The 18643-nt window shown below is 39.9% G+C and overlaps 1 protein-coding gene and 1 pseudogene across 1 annotated transcript; one reads left to right on the top strand and one right to left on the bottom strand.

The window, feature by feature from the left end:
* Positions 1 to 18643, bottom strand: part of LOC141911706 (vacuolar protein sorting-associated protein 16 homolog) — a 30130-nt pseudogene that overhangs the window by 1938 nt on the left and 9549 nt on the right.
* LOC141911705 (vacuolar protein sorting-associated protein 41 homolog) lies at positions 97 to 17652 on the top strand. Its single transcript, XM_074802715.1, has 24 exons — positions 97 to 215; positions 6865 to 6954; positions 7211 to 7306; positions 7390 to 7473; positions 7857 to 7931; positions 9050 to 9184; positions 9302 to 9421; positions 9503 to 9570; positions 9952 to 10097; positions 10497 to 10585; positions 10676 to 10829; positions 10922 to 11037; positions 11434 to 11634; positions 12054 to 12146; positions 12533 to 12663; positions 12740 to 12787; positions 13208 to 13346; positions 13827 to 13877; positions 13984 to 14176; positions 15492 to 15632; positions 15933 to 16069; positions 16419 to 16563; positions 17165 to 17244; positions 17331 to 17652. The coding sequence occupies exons 1-24, from the start codon at positions 144 to 146 to the stop codon at positions 17397 to 17399; spliced, it is 2673 nt and encodes an 890-aa protein (XP_074658816.1). The 5' UTR covers positions 97 to 143; the 3' UTR covers positions 17400 to 17652.

Raw genomic sequence — 18643 nt, 5'->3', positions numbered from 1 at the left:
AAATAATTTAAATAAATTAATTTATTAATAATAATAATCTAAGCTGCATTGTCGTGTGTTTACAGTGTGCGAGAGCTGCGTCTGCCTCTACGTCCGGTAACCGACGGCGACGACGATACTGTTCGCTACTGTTGGAGGATTAAATGATGAATTCTGGTAAAATACGTCAGATTTCCGTGGATTCAGCAGTTTCTGCATCGACCGCTTTACTAATAGTAAGTCTCTATTTCCTCAGTTATACTATAAACCGGCGACTCAGTCTAAAACCGATCTCAAATCTAAAACCAGTCTTTGTTTAGATCAGACTCAGTTTTATGTATGTACATCTTATCATAAGTTCAAGGCCAAGGGACTAGATACATCGAGACGTGGCTTAGATCTAATATCGGTCTCAGACCATTAATCGTAGTTCTTCGTCAATCTAACAACTTAAAACTGGTTTTAAGATTTAACATTAAGGCTTTTATGATTTAAGGCTGGTCAGATTTATATCTGGACGACAAAAGCCTGTGTAGAATATGTCAGTGTTAAAGTCATATGTTTCAGTCCTGTCTCTAACCGTAAGGGTGAATGACCTGTGATAAACTGACCAGCGTCAATCCGAGTTTGACCAGTGACTATAGTTTGACCAGTGACTATAGATTTTGACCAGTGACTATAGAGTTTGACCAGTCCCTATAGAGTTTGACCAGTGACTATAGAGTTTGACCAGTGACTGTAGAGTTTGACCAGTGACTATAGACCCCACGTAGCTCTCAAAATTACATGGCCATCTTTAGCGGGAAAAAAATCGAAAAATTTATTTCTCGACTCAAAACTAGATTTTGGAAAAACTGGTTTTTGGTTTTGCCAATTTTGACAAGATAATCCAAAGTTTAGTGCCGTTGAATCATAACCCAAACCCCCTCCCTCCCTCCCTACTCCCTCCTTCCCCCCTTAATCAATTTACATACTTCTATCACGGTCTCATTGTAAAAATGGCTACTTTTTGAAGTGAAATGTAAAACATCAAGGAACGACAAACAGCGCACGCAAATAAACACGACTGGATGCTGGGAAACAGCTGATAACGCAGATGAATACTGTATCACACAAAACGGATGGACAGAGGGGTAGGATAAAATACTGACGAGATCGAGAAACCATGACAACAACAGCTACATCATCATCAGCAGCAGCAGCAGCAGCAGCTGAGCATGTGGAAAAAACCAAAAAAATGACGAAAACTAAACTCATTAATAATTAATTAATAAATTAATTAAAATGGATTAATTAAATACGAACAGTAATAATTTCACAAGTGAATATGAGAGAAAGATCTCGCGATATTAGCATAAATAATTAAACACATAGAGAACAGAGTCATCATCATAGCAGCATCAGCAGCAGCATCAACAGCAGTAGCATCTCTTACCAGCCTCATCAGCTATCCAGTATATCTCCGCTGTGAATATGTTATCCTAATGATCTCACCGAGCGGTTGCATTATAAAACAGGCTCCGTCTGCGCGGGAGATACTGATGAGATGGATCGGTCTATTCGTGTAACCGCGGGGGTGGTAGCTTCCACCGATTACAACTCGCGCCCGACGCCGTCAAATAGGACACCCCCGAAATTGGGAAATCTTCACTCGATATTATTTCCGTTATGATAAAATGTTTTTGATATCGTCTCATCCCGGAGGGGGGATGGGGAGAGGGGGTGTTCAAACGAGGGGAGAGGGAGGGAGGGAACGTGGACTAACCCGCTAAATCCTGTAATTTGAATCATAAATCATGAAATGCCCGGTTTTCCATTATAATCATTTTTTCGTTGTAAAGAGAGGTATCGACCGCACGGACTCGGACTCGGATGAAAGATTACTTGCCAATCGCACGTGCAAGAATTCTATTTTCCGACAAGATGACTCCACGACTCCACAACTCCGTGACTCCGGAGGTTCATGAATCTATCATTCACTAATTGATTTGTGAAAATCAAGCCATAATTTATGACAACTTCGTCATCGGATTCGTTAATGAACCTAATTAGTTTCACCCATAAATAATTAATGAAAATTATAATTACGATACATTAATTAATTACAAAATTAAAACGCTAACATTCACTTTTCTCCACAAATATCAAAACTGCACATTGCAGATTTAAACATTTTGTTGCTGCTAAAACCAAAGACGTGAAGAATCTTGTCATATTTAACTCCACAATCAATGACTCCAACGACTCCACAGTCTCTGATAGTCACAGTGTTTTTTTCTTGACGTTTCTCACTGTTCTCTTCTGCTGTTACTCTGTGTTTTCTCATGGTGTTTCCCTGTATTTTTTCGTTTCTCAGTGTTTTCTCCTCCGATGTTTCTCAGTGTTTTCTCCTCTGATGTTTCTCAGTGTTTTCTCTTCCGATGTTTCTCAATGTTTTCTCCCGCAGTTTCTCAATGTTTTCTCCCGATGTTTCTCTGTGTTTTCTCCCGATGTTTCTCAGTGTTTTCTCAGTCAGTGTCAAGTGATATTAATTCTCGTCGTCTCGTAGCGCAGCAAATTCTTTCACATAAAAACCTTGTCAGCTGCTCTATACGCGTTGCCATGGAAACCGCCGTGATAACCGCTCAATGTTGGACGGAAACGGTAATAAAACGAACTAAGCGTCGACGGTTTTTTCCCGAAGAAATATTGCTCCAAATTTCTCAAAATGTCGAGCATATTTTTACGCAAACATTTACATAGTGGGGTTCTGAGCTATTCCAACAGATGGCGCCAGCTAATTTCCTTAATAAACTTCCTTAGAGTCGAACAATCCTGAAAAGTTGCAGCCATTTAGAGCGCATGTACAGTCACATACAGCTCCACAGCCCCAAACAGCCCCACAGTCACATACAGCCCCCACAGTCACATACAGCCCCACAGCCCCCACAGTCACATCGAACGCATGTACAGTCACAAACAGTCACAGTCACATGGTAGCCTTACAGCACTATACTGCCCTAGCCCTGTACAGGACCACTGTTCCATAAAGCCCTACATCCCATACAGCCCCCCCCCCCCCACAGTCTCATAAAGCCCCACAGTCTCATAAAGCCCCACAGTCCCATACAGCCCCACAGTCCCATACAGCCCCACAGTCCCATACAGCCCCACAATCCCATATAGCCCCACAGTCCCATATAGCCCCACAGTCCCATACAGCCCCCACAGTCCTGTACAGCCCCACAGTCCCATACAGCCCCACAGTCCTGTACAGCCCGACAGTCCCATACAGCCCCACAGTCCTGTCCAGCCCCACAGTCCCATACAGCCCCATAGTCCTGTACAGCCCCACAGTCCCATACAGCCCCATAGTCCTGTACAGCCCCACAGTCCCATACAGCCCCACAGTCCTGTACAGCCCCACAGTCCCATAAAGCCCCACAGTCCTGTCCAGCCCCACAGTCCCATACAGCCCCATAGTCCTGTACAGCCCCACAGTCCCATACAGCCCCATAGTCCTGTACAGCCCCACAGTCCCATACAGCCCCACAGTCCTGTACAGCCCCACAGTCCCATAAAGCCCCACAGTCCTGTCCAGCCCCACAGTCCCATACAGCCCCACAGTCCCATAAAGCCCCACATTGATTGATGTTGATTTGATGTGTAATGTTGATTTTCATACACATGCATGGATTATGTACAAACCATCACGCTTATTGCGTTACCATGGAAACTGCTGCTGTAACATCAAACATGTATAATTTTCACTGTCAGTCTCTGAGAGTAGAAACAGTGTTAGTGAGAGATATGAGGAGCTGTGAGGAGCTGTGAGAATCTGTGAGGAGTCACTGCCCACCCACCCATTCTTAGGTCTGCCTCTCTTGGGTGGACCTGTGGAAGGACGAGCAACATAAATCCACAATCTCACAGATCACTCAATGTTACATGTAATGATGTGGTTAGTTTGTGTAGAGTAACGACAGCCTGCCTCCTACCCCACCTCACCCTGCCTCCTACCCTCACGCCCTGCCTCCTACCCCCACACCTCCTCGTGAAACCTATTCACAAAAATATCAAATAGATTTGGCATATTTTAGTATAAATAATGAAATATGTTAATTATCAAATACTTTATGTTAAAAATTATTAATCTGAGATTTTATTATGCGAGTTATTTGTAATATGTGCCACTAGGGGGAGTACTGTACTGAGTATCATCAACACCACAATGAATACCAGTGTTTGAAAACATTCTCTAGATCAAGTTCCGTGGAACCGCATCCAGAACTGTGGAACTGTATTCCAGTACTGTGGAACTGCATCCAGAACTGTGGAACTGCATCCAGTACTGTGGAACTGGATGCAGAACTGTGGAACTGGGTTCTGAACTGTGGAACTGTAGCCCAGAACTGTGGAACTGCATCCAGAACTGTGGAACTGCATCCAGAACTGTGGAACTGGGTTCAGAACTGTGGAACTGCATCCCAGTACTGTGGAACTGCATCCAGTACTGTGGAACTGCATCCAGAACTGTGGAACTGGGTTCAGAACTGTGGAACTGCATCCCAGTACTGTGGAACTGGGTTCAGAATTGTGAAACTGGGTTCAGAACTGTGGAACTGGATCCAGAACTGTGAAACTGGGTTCTGAACAGTGGAACTGGGTTCAGAACTGTGGAACTGGGTTCAGAACTGTGGAACTGTATCCAGAACTGTGGAACTGGATCCAGAATAGTGGAACTAGGTTCAGAATAGTGGAACTGGATCCAGAATAGTGGAACTAGGTGCTGCTGTCCCAAATTAATTTGCACATGAAAATATTAAAAATCTTCACAAAATAAATTTCACAAATTACAAGGAAGAAATAATTCATTCCTGATTCTTCAAGATAAAAATAGCCATAAAAATTGATCTTTCACTAATAAAAAAACCTTCATGGTTGAGATAAAAAATCACCCTTAAAAATCAATTCAACAAAAACCCTGACACTGCAATACATTTAGATTTAGAGGTTTGTTTTCTAAATCAATATCATTCCTGATTAAATATAAACCTGATCATTCATCAAATATAAAATTGCGAGATTCCTGAATTTGATTTGATTCAAAGCGTGAATTTGATCAATAAATTGTCAGACACAAAAACACCTAAGTTCATCGAGCTATAAAAGGTCTATTTATAATTAATAACATATCAACATTTCTGGAGTGTCAAATAATGTATATCTAATTATCCCCCAAATGGGAGCGTCCTATGTATTAAAAACGAATAATTTATGCTAATCTACCAAATTATGGCCCTGTCCCACTTGAGATCGCTGTCTATACAAAATGTCCTCACTCTATTGACCGAGCCCTCTAATACAATTCACACAAAGCTTCACACAATATTAATCTGAATATTAATCATCTTATTATTTCATGCAAAAAGAATTTGCTGATCAGGTGTGACAGAGTAGCTGGATAACCCTCAGAAAACCCTTAGCTCTGCCTGCGTCGATTGTTCGAGTCTGTTCTTATTTATATCATCATTATATTATAAATTATGATAAATAAAGTATATACAAGTGAACATTAATTGGAATATGTTTACCATAGACACAAATCACACATGCATTATCTTTAAATACCTTTCTCTTGATTAAACGGAGGACACAGCCTTATTGGAGAGTTTGTTTCATCTGCTGGTGCAAGCAGGAAATTTTCAATATTCTCAGCTTCGTAATCTGTAAATAAAGTTATTATTGAACGGTGGTTTTAGTGTTTAGTACAACGACATAGGGCGAAGCAGAATGCATATAAAATGCCTGGGAAGCGAAGCATAGCTGAAAATAAATTATGCTAATCGCCTTGATTAGGCTAACAATTCGTGGATTACAGACCGACCAGACGAGCGCACGGGACGATAAAATACCCGTCAAAAACGATAAACGAACGTTAAATCGAAAATCGTCGATAAATTCGAAGAATTAAAGAGAAAAGATGCTCAAATTTACCCGTATCTTTCTTCAATCCGCAATTGTTTACGAGAAGGGGACCGTTTAATAACCGACGGCCGCTTCGAAAGTGCCGTTTTATTTGTATTTTAAATAAATGTTCATACGTAGCATTTACATTATTAAAGTATAACTTATAAGAGCAATTTTGGAGGAAATGTGCTCAAGTTTATTGTCAAAATTCACTTTTAAAAATTTAGTAATAAATTTATGTTGACACGTTCCCCCTCAAGGGCTGTATTCATTCGCCTTCGTTCTTAAGGTAAATGACGTGACTAAAATGATGTATCAAAAAAAGATGAAACATGCGACGTTTAGATTTGTAAATTTCTTAATGGAAAAAGTGAAATTCTCGGGTTTGAAATGAATAAATCGATCAGAAATATGTTGATTTATGACGAGCTATTTTTCGTGAACTGAGGGTCTATTTTATTGACTCATTCTCTAAACCCAAGACGATCCAAAAATCTTCATCTTCTATTTAACCATAAAAATGAGAATTTACATCGGAAATCTTTTAAAAGATCTCGATTGAATCTGAAAATATTGAATAACGGGAAAAAAATCCCTGGTGGGGTATATAGTATTTAAACAGTAAGTTAATCGAATATGCCCTATGCTAACGCCATCTAGCGTTTCAAAAATGGCGAACCAGGAAGTAAATTCAATTTCTAGTGAATTTCAATCGGAAAAGGTGCGAAAATAAACGGTTTTATTTAGTGACAAACTTCTGAAATACGAAGTTCTATTCAGCGCAAGTTCCGTGAAATGATTTTTGAATTGTTTGCGACCCGAAAATTTCCAGAAATCGCAGAATTATGAGTTGTACGGAACTGATCGGTTAGTCTGTGCGGCGACCTTTCGACGATTATTATTCGATAATCTCGATTGTTTGACGATTATTTTCAGGACGAATCGGAAAACGATGACGTCGACGACGATTCCAAAGAAGGCGATGATGACGAGGAAACCTCAACTACAGAAGAGGAAGAAGAAGAGGTAACGATATGTTGTATTAAAGATCAACTCAATCTAGAACATAAATTTAAGAAATTTTTATTTTCGATGCTAACCCTAGATGCTTCGGTCTGAAGTAAACCCTACTGTAGCCAGTAGCCTGTCCATGATTTAGTTTCACAATCGGATATTTTCACATAAGCCCACATAATTATGAAAGCTTACCACCAACGATTAGGTAACTAACTACTCGTAACTCTTAATGAATTGAGAATGAATATTTTATTTCAATAATTAGGATGAAGAACCGACACTGAAATACGACCGGATCGGTAACGATGTTCAACCGATATTAGACCGTGACAGTGCTAGTTGTATAGCCGTTCATTTAAAGGTATTTACTCAATTCTATTCAGACTTGAATTCCTCCAGATTTAATCAATAGATCGTCTTCTAATGATGTGATTGTGTTTGTAGTTTTTAGCACTAGGAACTCACTGGGGTATGATACATATATTAGACCATATGGGTTACAATATACGAGACAAAGAAATATCAGCTGTAAGTATTGAAATATCTGCCTCCATGAATCACCCTATGACATCACCAAATTGTCTACTAGTAATTTGATCTATAGACCCTTCTAGAAAAGATGTCTGCCTCCATAAATCCCCCTATGACATCATCAAATTGTCTACCAGTGATTTGATCTATAGACACTTCCAGAAGAGATGTCTGCTTCCATAAATCCCCCTATGACATCATCAAATTGTCTACTAGTGATTTGATCTGTAGACACTTCTAAAAATGATGACTGCTCCCACAAATCCTCCTATGACATCAAATCTCCGAATACAGACTTGATGTATTGATGCTCCCAGTAAAGATGTCTCTGCTTCGATAAATCCCCCTATGACGTGATTTAAATGCTGTATATTTTGTAGCACACGACTGCAGTAAATCAGATCAGCATTGATGATAATGGTGATTATTTAGCGAGTTGTTCGGACGATGGTAATGTAAGTACAAACACTTCTGCTGCTGCTGCTGCTGCTGCTGCTGCCGCCGCCGCCGCCGCTGCTGCTCGATGATCAGATGCTAGAAATTCATCAAAAACAAACTCGCACTACTTACATCATTAGAGATATATTCCTTTAGAAAGAATGTTTGACAATGTTTTAAGCATTAATTTGAAACAAATATTGGTTTAAAGCGGAATAAGTGTAGACCGGGTCTAACTGGTAGTTTTAGGGGGTCCTGAAAAGGACTGTCCGTAGAACTAATCAATAATCTTCATCCAACATTGTCTGCTGCTGAAATAATCAATAATAATCTTCATCCAACGACGTCTGTTGTTGTTGTTGCTCGGTGATGAAACAAATCTCTCGTAGTTCGTTCATTTCGGCCGCTTTTCTGCGCGCGTATTCATAATAAACGAATCGAACTCCTTCGAGCGTCGAGATCTGTATTTTACGATTAACAAGGTTTGAACGCGGGCAGTGAACGTCGTTCTCGGCTCTGTTCAGTTGAACGTCGAGACGCGATAGTCTTTCGTCGATGACGATAATTCTCTCGCACGCCGCTTGAAAGCGTTTCTCGATTTCGAAGAAGTTTTCGACGACTGTTTCGTAATCCATGGTGTTAGTTCTCAGTTGCTGTGAATCAATTTGATACTGGTTGAAAAATCACGTCTAGATTTTATAACTAATGATTTGGCAAGTGACACACGGAGTATCTGTTCGGAGGGGGCATCTCAGCTTCTGACGACTTGTCACTAATTACCTTAATTGATAATTACGCAATTAGCAGTGATTCTCAACTCAGAGTTCGACAATCGACTAATTATTCATTGTAATCGATCGGTTGATTTGCTCGTTAAAACTGGCTCAAAGACGATACAAGTTTTTGATATGGAACAAAATGTTGAATTCAAATTATTAAATCTAACACCAGTGGTTTAAATAAACGGGAAAAATGCCAAAAATTTAGAGAAAAATGGCTTCAGTTTCACATGATTTAATCCCTGGATAGTTGACATAGTAACATTGAATTATAAATTCATTGTTACTCTGGTATTTATCCGCCATTAACCAACTTTATAATAAATGTAGCAACAGTTGTCGCTATTTCTATGCAGGTAGTTATAACCGGTCTCTACGGTAACGAACTGAACTATCGAGAATCTTACGACCGGCCGGTCCGCGCCGTCGCGATCGCGCCAAACTTCTACCAATCTGGAAGTGGACGTCAGTTCGTTTCCGGCCATGAGAAGGTAAGTCTATAAACCAGCTAGTCCAGAAAATGGAGACCGGTCTTGTCTATAAACGGGCTTGTCCAGAAAATGGAGACCGGTTTTGATGTGATGTAAATGTATCGATTTATTTTTCAGTTGATTCATCAAGAAAAAGGTTTATTCAATCGTTATAAGTCACAAGTCATCCACCAGGGGGAGGGACCGATACGTACGATCAAATGGCGGTCTTGTTTCATCGCGTGGGCAAATGATTTGGTATGAATATATATCCAGAACTGTGGAACTGCGTCCAGAACTGTCTATAATCATTTTTGCTTATTTTTTGGTTTTTTTTAGGGGGTTAAAGTTTTTGATGTAAGCACAAATAAAAGGATCACTAACATTCCGAGGGATCATCATCCTAGGTATGAAATACTGGGCAACTCACAAGCTGCCAGCTTTACTGTTTCCTGACTCCTTCAAATGCTTCTCAATGGTTGATATTTCAGTTTAAGAGCTGAGTTGTATCGTTGATATTTCAGTTTAAGAGCTGAGTTCTATCTTTGATATTTCAGTTTAAGAGCTGAGTTATATCGTTGATATTTCAGTTTAAGAGCTGAGTTATATCGTTGATATTTCAGTTTAAGAGCTGAGTTATATCTTTGATATTTCAGTTTAAGAGCTGAGTTATATCGTTGATATTTCAGTTTAAGAGCTGAGTTATATCTTTGATATTTCAGTTTAAGAGCTGAGTTATATCGTTGATATTTCAGTTTAAGAGCTGAGTTATATCGTTGATATTTCAGTTTAAGAGCTGAGTTATATCGTTGTAATATTTGTTGGAAAGACGACCGTACGTTTATGATCGGTTGGGCGGACGGAATTAAAACGTGCGTAATTAAAGATCAGGCAAATACGATTCAAGATTTACCAAGTCGATACGTAGAGATAGGTAAATAACAATATCCCCTCCAACATCTCCCCCTCTCCTCAACAACTCCCCCACCCCCTTGATACTCTCTCCTCCCTCTCACACCCTTACCATCCCCCTAAAAACCTCTCCCATCCCCCTAAACACCTCTACCATCCCCCTAAACACCTCTCCCATCCCCCTAAACACCTCTCTCCTCCCCTAAACACCTCTCCCATCCCCCTAAACACCTCTCTCCTCCCCTAAACACATCTCCCATCCCCTAAACACATCTCTCCTCCCCCTAAACACCTCCCCCTCCCCAACACCTCTCCCTGCAGTCAAAATGTTGAAATTGGTAAATAAGGAATGCCTGATAATGAATTTTAGAAGATGTGGTAGAGAAATGATTGATTTTTTCAACTGTTTCTTGTTTTTCAGTTTCTCAATTTAAGACAGATTTCTACGTGTGTGGTCTGGCGCCGTTGAATGATAATATACTAGCTCTTACCTACGACGAAACAGAACGAGTAACTATTCAATTCAATCCGGGCTAACAACAAAAATTCATAATATTCTTCAAAATTTAGAAACAGTTTTTGTTTTTGTTGATTTTGCAGACGTCAACGTCTGATACTCCGACGGAGGATAACTCGTCTCCTCGTCCTCATCTGCGTATCCTCGCTCCGGAGATCGTTAGTTACGAGGAATTATCAAACGACGCGCTATCGATTCGAGGATTCAATTTATATCGCTGTAATGATTATCACCTCGGTAACAACAACAACAATAGCAGCAGCAGCTCACGGAAATATTCAAAATTTGAATTTCGGTTCGGAATATTTTTGAATTGTTTTCTATTGTAGAATCGTTGGTCGAAGACAAACTGTTTTTCATTGTTAGCCCGCAGGATATCGCCGTTGCTAAGATACGCGATCACGACGACCATATCGCTTGGCTACTCGAACATCATAAATTTGAAGTACGTATGAATGACAATTGGTTAACCAGGGCATGAGACGCAACAGTCTGGACCTGCCCAGTAACCGGGGGCCCGAGACGCGACAGTCTAGACCCGCCCGGTAACCGGGGGCCCGAGACGCGACAGTCTGGACCTGCCCGGTAACCGGGGGCCCGAGACGCGACAGTCTAGACCCGGTACAACAGATATCCACAGCTATTAGAAAAAGTTGACTCAGTCAAACCAGAAATAACTACATTTTAGTTAATATTTTACTGGAACGGCAGTTTGAGAGTTAAAATATTGATACTCAAATCTCAACTCGCAACTGTTGAACCGGGTCTAAAGCTGTTAAACCCCAAAAACATCCTCGTGAGAAATCCCTGTTGAAATAGTTTTGTAAATGATAATTTGTAGGACGCGATGAATGCGGCGACCGAACACAGCAAACAATTAAAATATCACAACATTCAGGAAATCGGTCGACTTTATTTGGATTATTTGCTACAAGAGAAAAAATACGACGAGGGCGGAAAATTGTGTCGTCGAGTTCTGGGTAACAATCGACAACTGTGGGAGGAAGAGGTTTATAAATTCGCTCATATCCATCAGCTTAAGGTATTTCATCTATACGACACTTCTAGAAAGATGTCTATTTCTACAAATCCCCCTATGACATCATCTACTAGTGATTTGATCTATATGACCTCCTAAAAAAGATGTCTGCCTTCATAGATCCCCCTTTGACATCATCAATACACTGATTTGATCTAAAGACTTTTCTAGAAATGATGTCTTTATAAATTGCCCTATGACATCATCAAATTACCATCAGGCCCAACCGGAGCATGGTTTGACTAAAAGTTTAACTCAAATTGTTGGGTTTATTATCTGTTGGTAACGTTCTCAATGTTTTTATTGTCCACGTCGATTCAAACTTACCTGTTTTAAGCTCAAACATTTTCCTGAAACTGAACCCTGATCGTGCCCGGTTTTATAGTCACAGTTGAGTATGTTTCATGTTTCTTTGTTTTTAGGCAATTGCACCATTTCTACCCAAATCAAATCCGAAATTAGATCCAGCAGTTTACGAAATGGTTCTCAATGAATTTCTACAAACTGATGAAAAAGTAAGTGATGACAAACACACTCTAAAAATATCCTTAATCTATAGACACTTCTAGAAAAGATGGCTACATCCTTGAATCCCCCTATGACATCATCAAATTGTCTACTAGTGATTTGATCTATAGACACTTCTAGAAAAGATGTCTGCCTCCATAAATCCCCCTATGACATCATCAAATTGTCTGCTAGTGATTTGTTCTATAGACACTTCTAAGAAAAGATGGCTGCATCCATAAATCCCCCTATGACATCATTGTCTACTAGTTATTCGATCTATAGACACTTCTAGAAAAGATGTCTGCCTACATTATCCCCCTATGATATCATTTAGTAACCTACCGAGTACCAGTGATTTGATATATCCCCCTATGACATCATATTTTCACAGGGTTTCGAGAATTTGATCGAAGAATGGCCGACGAATTTGTACAATATAAAGAGCGTAATTTATGCGGTTGTCGATAAACTGAATAAATCTCGAAACGAAGACGCAATTTTACATCAATGCCTCGCTGAATTGTAAGTGAAATTACGCAGCAAACAACTATCGTTATTTTACAACAAGATGCAGAATTAAGATTTAGATTTATTTCAGGTATGTCGCTGATATGCAGTACGAGAAGGCTTTATCTACGTATTTAAGGTAAGAAATTGTCGATTCCAAATTAAGTGCTTCGCAGAAATCTTACAGTTTCAGCAAAAACTGTATTCACCATAAAAACGGATTTGTACCATATTTTTATATCTATTGGAAAACGAAGTACATTTCTAACAGTAACTCCTCATCTATTGAAAACACCATTTCTAACAGTAACTCCTCATCTATTGAAAACACCATTTCTAACAGTAACTCCTCATCTATTAAAAACACCATTTCTAACAGTAACTCCTCATCTATTGATAACACCATTTCTAACAGTAACTCCTCATCTATTGAAAACACCATTTCTAACAGTAACTCCTCATCTATTGAAAACACCATTTCTAACAGTAACTCATCTATTAAAAACACCGCTTTGAAAGTCGATTGGATTATTTAACAAATTCGTGGATTTCTTTTCAGGTTGAAAAACGAGAACGCGTTTGATTTAATTCATAAACACAATTTATTTGATTCGATCAGTGATAAAATTGTGAAACTGATGAGATTTGATAAAGAGAAAGCAGTTCAACTCTTCATCGATAACATTGACAAAGTTCCAGTAAGTTGAAAAGTTATTTCAGGTGTCAATCTACAACCTGTAACCTGCACCCCTTCAGACAATCTACAGCCTGTAACCTGCAGCCCTTCAGACAATCTGTAACCTGCACCCCTTCAGACAATCTGTAACCTGCAGCCTTCAGACAATCTGCAGCCTGTAACCTGCACCCCTTCAGACAATCTGTAACCTGCACCCCTTCAGACAATCTGTAACCTGCAGCCTTCAGACAATCTGCAGCCTGTAACCTGCACCCCTTCAGACAATCTGTAACCTGCACCCCTTCGAACAATCTGCAGCCTGTAACCTGCACCCCTTCAGACAATCTGCGGCCTGTAATCTGCAGCCCTTCAGACAATCTGCGGCCTGTAACCTGCACCCCTTCAGACAATCTGCCATGGAACTGCAGCCCTTCAGACAATCTGCAGCTTGGAGCCACCCATTTCAGATCTTCATTTCAGATCTATTTTCTTATTTCAACAGATTGAAAAAGTAGTTGATCAGTTGAGAGATTATTCAGAGCTGTTGCATGTGGTGAGTATTTCGGGGTGCTGTTTCTGCACAATAGGGGGCGTATGTTGGTGGTCTCAGAAACCGTTGCTGTATTCAGAGTTTCACATTTCTGTATTGTATTGTCTAGTATCTGGATGCGTTGTTCACTAAAGATCCACACGTCGGACAGCAGTATCACGGGATCCAGGTGGCGCTGTACGCCGAGTACGACTATAAGAAACTGTTACCGTTCCTGAGAAGCAGTAATTACCTGCCGTTACAGAAAGCTCTCGACGAATGCAGACGCAGAACTCTCATTCCGGAAATGGTCTTCCTTTTAGGTAAAAACACAATTTTCTGTTTCTCTAGGTAGGGGACGGGTGTGGTGAAAATCAATAAAACTCCCAAACAGAGATTTCAGTAACGTTGTTCTGTGTTGTTCTGTCGATTTAACAAACAGAGATGGCTTAATTACTTATTTATGGTTAAAAACGATTTGAACATTTTATTGATAGGAGATGAGAGAGCTGATCTGATGAAACAGTACTTTGTTCTTTGTCCAGATCTAACAGTAACTTGTTCTGTATTTGTTTTCATTGGCTGTAAATCTATGTCAACTAATTGAATGGAGTTCAGACCAGACAGACAGACAGCTGACAGACAGACAGACAGACAGCTGTAAACATGCACGCTCCTCTCAACTGTGTCATGTCAAAGATGAGATCTGTTTACATGTCACATGTGGTCAGGTGGTCAAGAGCTTGTCTGTGATTGGCTGGCTAGTGCCTGTCACATGTGACCTAGGGTTAGGGTTAGTGATTGACTGGCAGGGGATGTGATGTCACTGCTGGTCATGTGACCTAGGGTTAGGGTTAGTGGTTGGCTGGCAGGGGATGTGATGTCACTGCTGGTCATGTGACCTAGGGTTAGGGTTAGTGGTTGGCTGGCAGGGGATGTGATGTCACAGATGGTCATGTGACCTAGGGTTAGGGTTAGTGGTTGACCGGCTGGGGATGTGATGTCACAGATGGTCATGTAATGCTGGCTAGTGTCACATGCACATGTCACATGTGGTCTCTAGCTGCTGTACACAGTGACCTGTTGCTAGTGGGTGTGGTATATATTGACTAGAAAGGTGTTTTAGTATCCAGTAAAATGATAGACTGTAATACAGTAGTTCAGATAAAATGTAATACTTTATGATCTATGCAAACATCAAAATTATTTAAATCGGGATCATATACCTCCGCCCAAAATACCTCCACCCAAATATCCCACGCCCAGAATTCCACCACCCAGAATACCCTCATATGTGTCCAAAATACCTCCAGCCCCTAGATCCAGTGGGTTTATGCCTGAAGGATAAAACTTATGAACTAGTATTAAGGAATTGTATAGGAATTCATAGATCTATTCAATATAAGTGAATATTTGGTTGTTTCATTACGGTGTGAATTCAGGGAAAGAATCAGAGTCCAAACAATTCTCTGGTGTAGTATATTGCCACACTGTAACGATGTCTGGTATTCAGACTATACTCTTACTGTTACTGCCTCCAAAATATTCACTCTTAGTCTAACTGCCTCCGAAATATTCTAGAATCCGATAGATTTTGTTGCCAGTGTCTGACGAATAGTTGTTTGATGTGATTTTCAGGTCGAATGGGAAACACTAAACAAGCTTTAGAACTGATCACTAATGAATTACAGGATGTCGATCGTGCTATTGATTTCTGTAAGGAACATGACGATATCGATTTGTGGAAGGATTTAATCGATTATTCTATCGATAAACCGAGTAAGTATTGTGAGGAGAGAGGGAGGGGTTAGCGGTAAAAATCCCCTCGGTAAAAATAGGAGAGGAGAGAGGGCGTGTGGGGGAGAGAGGGGGCTAGGTGAGAGTAGAGATGGGAGGGCTAGGGGAGAGGAGAGAGGGGGCTGAGGGATAGGAGGGTGCTAGATGAGAGGGAGGGCAGTATTAATAATTTTTCAAGCAATTTTTCATGAATTAGGCCGTCTGGTGTCCGACTATTTACTTCTAGTTTGTAAACTTGTTGAAATAAAATCTGATATTCGATGATTTGAATTTGTGTTGCAGAATTCATTACGAGTTTATTGAATAATATCGGAACGCACGTGGATCCTATACATCTAATACGCAGGATTCCGGCTGGGATGGAGATTCCTGGATTACGAGATTCACTCGTGAAAATCATGCAAGATTTCAACCTACAGGTAAATCATAAAACTACATGGCGACTTTCATATATCCCCCTATGACATCATCAAATTGCCTACTAGTAATTTGATCTATAGACACTTCTAGAAAAGATGTCTGCCTCCATAAATCCCCCTATGACATCATCAAATTGTCTACTAGTGATTTGATTCAAAGACACTTCTAGAAAAGATGTCTGCCTCCATAAATCCCCCTATGACATCATCAATTTGTCTAGTGGTGATTTGATCTATAGACACTTCTAGAAAGATGTCTGCTTCCATAAATCCCCCTATGACATCATAATGATTGATATTAGTTATTAGATGTTTGTGACGATCGATGTGTAAGATGATTGTGTTGTAGATTGCGTTAAGAGCCGGTTGTAAGAAAATCCTCGTCTCCGATTGTTATCTGTTGTTGGAAAAATCGATAAAAACTCAAAAACGTGGAATTCGCGTCGAAGAAAGTCAAGTGTGCGACGTCTGCCAGGGAGAAATAATAGTTAGAGGTGAGACTGATCGCAGTCCGCGTCACTGATCCGCATTATAGTGAAGATCAAACAATGAATATCTGTGACACCGATGAATCCTGATTTTAGACTCAGTATCGAAAACCACAGTTGATGGCGTTTTATTTTCTGATAGTTTCAAACTAAAAAATCAGATCATTACTTAATATCGTTATAATGTAATTTTTGTTTAGCTCCGATGACGAAGTTTTGAAACAGTATTTAATCATCAATTATCCTCATTTCGTTCATCATTTAACTGATAATGTTTCAGTTTTCCTTCCATCTTCAAGAGATTTATTTGAAATGAAATATTCTAACTGAAACGTCAGCGATACAGAGTTTCGTTGTTAAATCTTCAATATTTTGTGGGTCTTTTACACGTGTGAGATGTAAGACTAAAAGTGTAAGCAGAATTTAGCACATTTTAAAGCCTGCTAATGCGTATTAAAACAAGAGAGAGTCTAATTATTGACCCCTTTTTGCCCCAAAGATGCAAGCATATGAAATGTGAGCCCGTCACTGATCTCCCTGAATTGGTATGGTACGATTTTTGGGGATTCAAAAAATGTCGCTGAAAACCTTGACTTTTAATTTTCAGATTTACGATTTGCGAGCAATGTGATCACATTCTTTTGTAAACATTCGTTCCATGAAGAATGTGTACCGACAGAGTCCCAGGTAAGTGAGGTTTTTACTGTAGTTTTTATATTCCGATTTCCGAGTCGGATTGTTGCGATGATATCGGTGGTTTTCACTATTTTAAGGATTCCTGCTCGATCTGTAGTTCTAACACACTTAGAAGCCGAGGTCCGGGAAATCCGAGTAGAATGTGAAACACTTCGCTGGATGAAATCTATCTGTAATCAAGTCTTTGAGATTCAAGACCAGCAGAATTTTCTACGCGGAACTAAAATGTAATGAATTCATTTTCGATTTGAAAAGACTAAAACTGTGGATCTTAATCCAGTCACTGTTCTATGATTAGTGGAACGGTGGATTCCACTTTGGTGGAACTGACTCATTGGTCCAGTGCCTGAATGTTAAAATGGTGCTTAAAATAGATTGATAAATAAAGATTATTTATAAAGTTCTCTATAAATTTTCAGTTGTTTTATTTGAGATTTATTTGATTGTTTGCTCTTAAAAAGTCGATTGGATCGAAGTTTTTTAAGTCTGCCCTTCACGACGATGATGACGAGTTGCTTGCCCGTGTATCGCAACCGAGTAACTCGAGATTCCTACGTGGCGCGACAGCTTTAATTCCCTGCCAACAAATCATCGATGTTGTTTCTTGTTCGTTTTCGCTTTACGCCGCTTGGATCTTGGTTTCCCAAGACTTGAACAACATAAGAATATTCATTTAACCTCACGACGAGTCCACGGCCATTGAAGTGTTGCCCGCACACTGTACGGACTCGAACCAGCTTGTCACTCGGCAAATAGCATCTTTACGCCTTACCTCACTGAACTACTGAGGCCGCTTGATCTCTTTTAGTAGTCGAATAAAACACCTCCACAGTAAATTGAATCTAAAATTTCAAGATTTTATTATTCAAAAGCTCGTACTAATTCGTATTTAGATAATGGAGATAGACATGGAACCTTCATTTGACTAAACTATTCATAAAGCGCGTTATCACAATTTGCAGAGCTATATATCCTAATTTAGATTTCACCGAGTGTAATGTGTAACAGCTATTATGAGCCCGGTAAAAATAACCTGCATTCTACGAAAATATGTCCAATGATAATATTATACTTTCTATAACACTTTATCGATGAAATAGAATGAAGCCAATTTCACCAGACTGACACAAAATATAGAAGTTTATGTTTAGTCAGCGGAAATTTCTGTTGAAAACGATAGGATGAGGATGAATTGTATTATCCAATGAAATTGTATTAAATTAGCGTTTTAGAATTCCAAAGCATGCAGCAGCGGCAGCAGCAGCAGCAGCAGCAGCAGCAGCAAGTAGCAGCGACAGCAGCGACAGTCACCGGTGTGTGTGTCGACACTGATTGAGGCGTCATGTTAGTGAACAGGACAAGTCACTTCGATTGCACTAAGAAAATAAAA

This window comes from Tubulanus polymorphus, chromosome 10, assembly GCF_964204645.1.
Source record: "Tubulanus polymorphus chromosome 10, tnTubPoly1.2, whole genome shotgun sequence".
NCBI classification, from domain to species: Eukaryota; Metazoa; Nemertea; class Palaeonemertea; order Tubulaniformes; family Tubulanidae; genus Tubulanus; species Tubulanus polymorphus.
The sequence above is the reverse complement of the archived record's forward strand: the minus strand, read 5'-3'. Positions and strand labels throughout refer to the sequence as shown.

Bases quoted from the DNA above. Each gene is read 5' to 3' on its own strand.
- LOC141911705 (XM_074802715.1), top strand. From the start codon at position 144: ATGATGAATTCTGGTAAAATACGTCAGATTTCCGTGGATTCAGCAGTT. The intron at 216-6,864 runs GTAAGTCTCTAT...GATTATTTTCAG, and splicing joins CATCGACCGCTTTACTAATA to GACGAATCGGAAAACGATGA. The intron at 15,633-15,932 runs GTAAGTATTGTG...TTTGTGTTGCAG, and splicing joins TTATTCTATCGATAAACCGA to AATTCATTACGAGTTTATTG.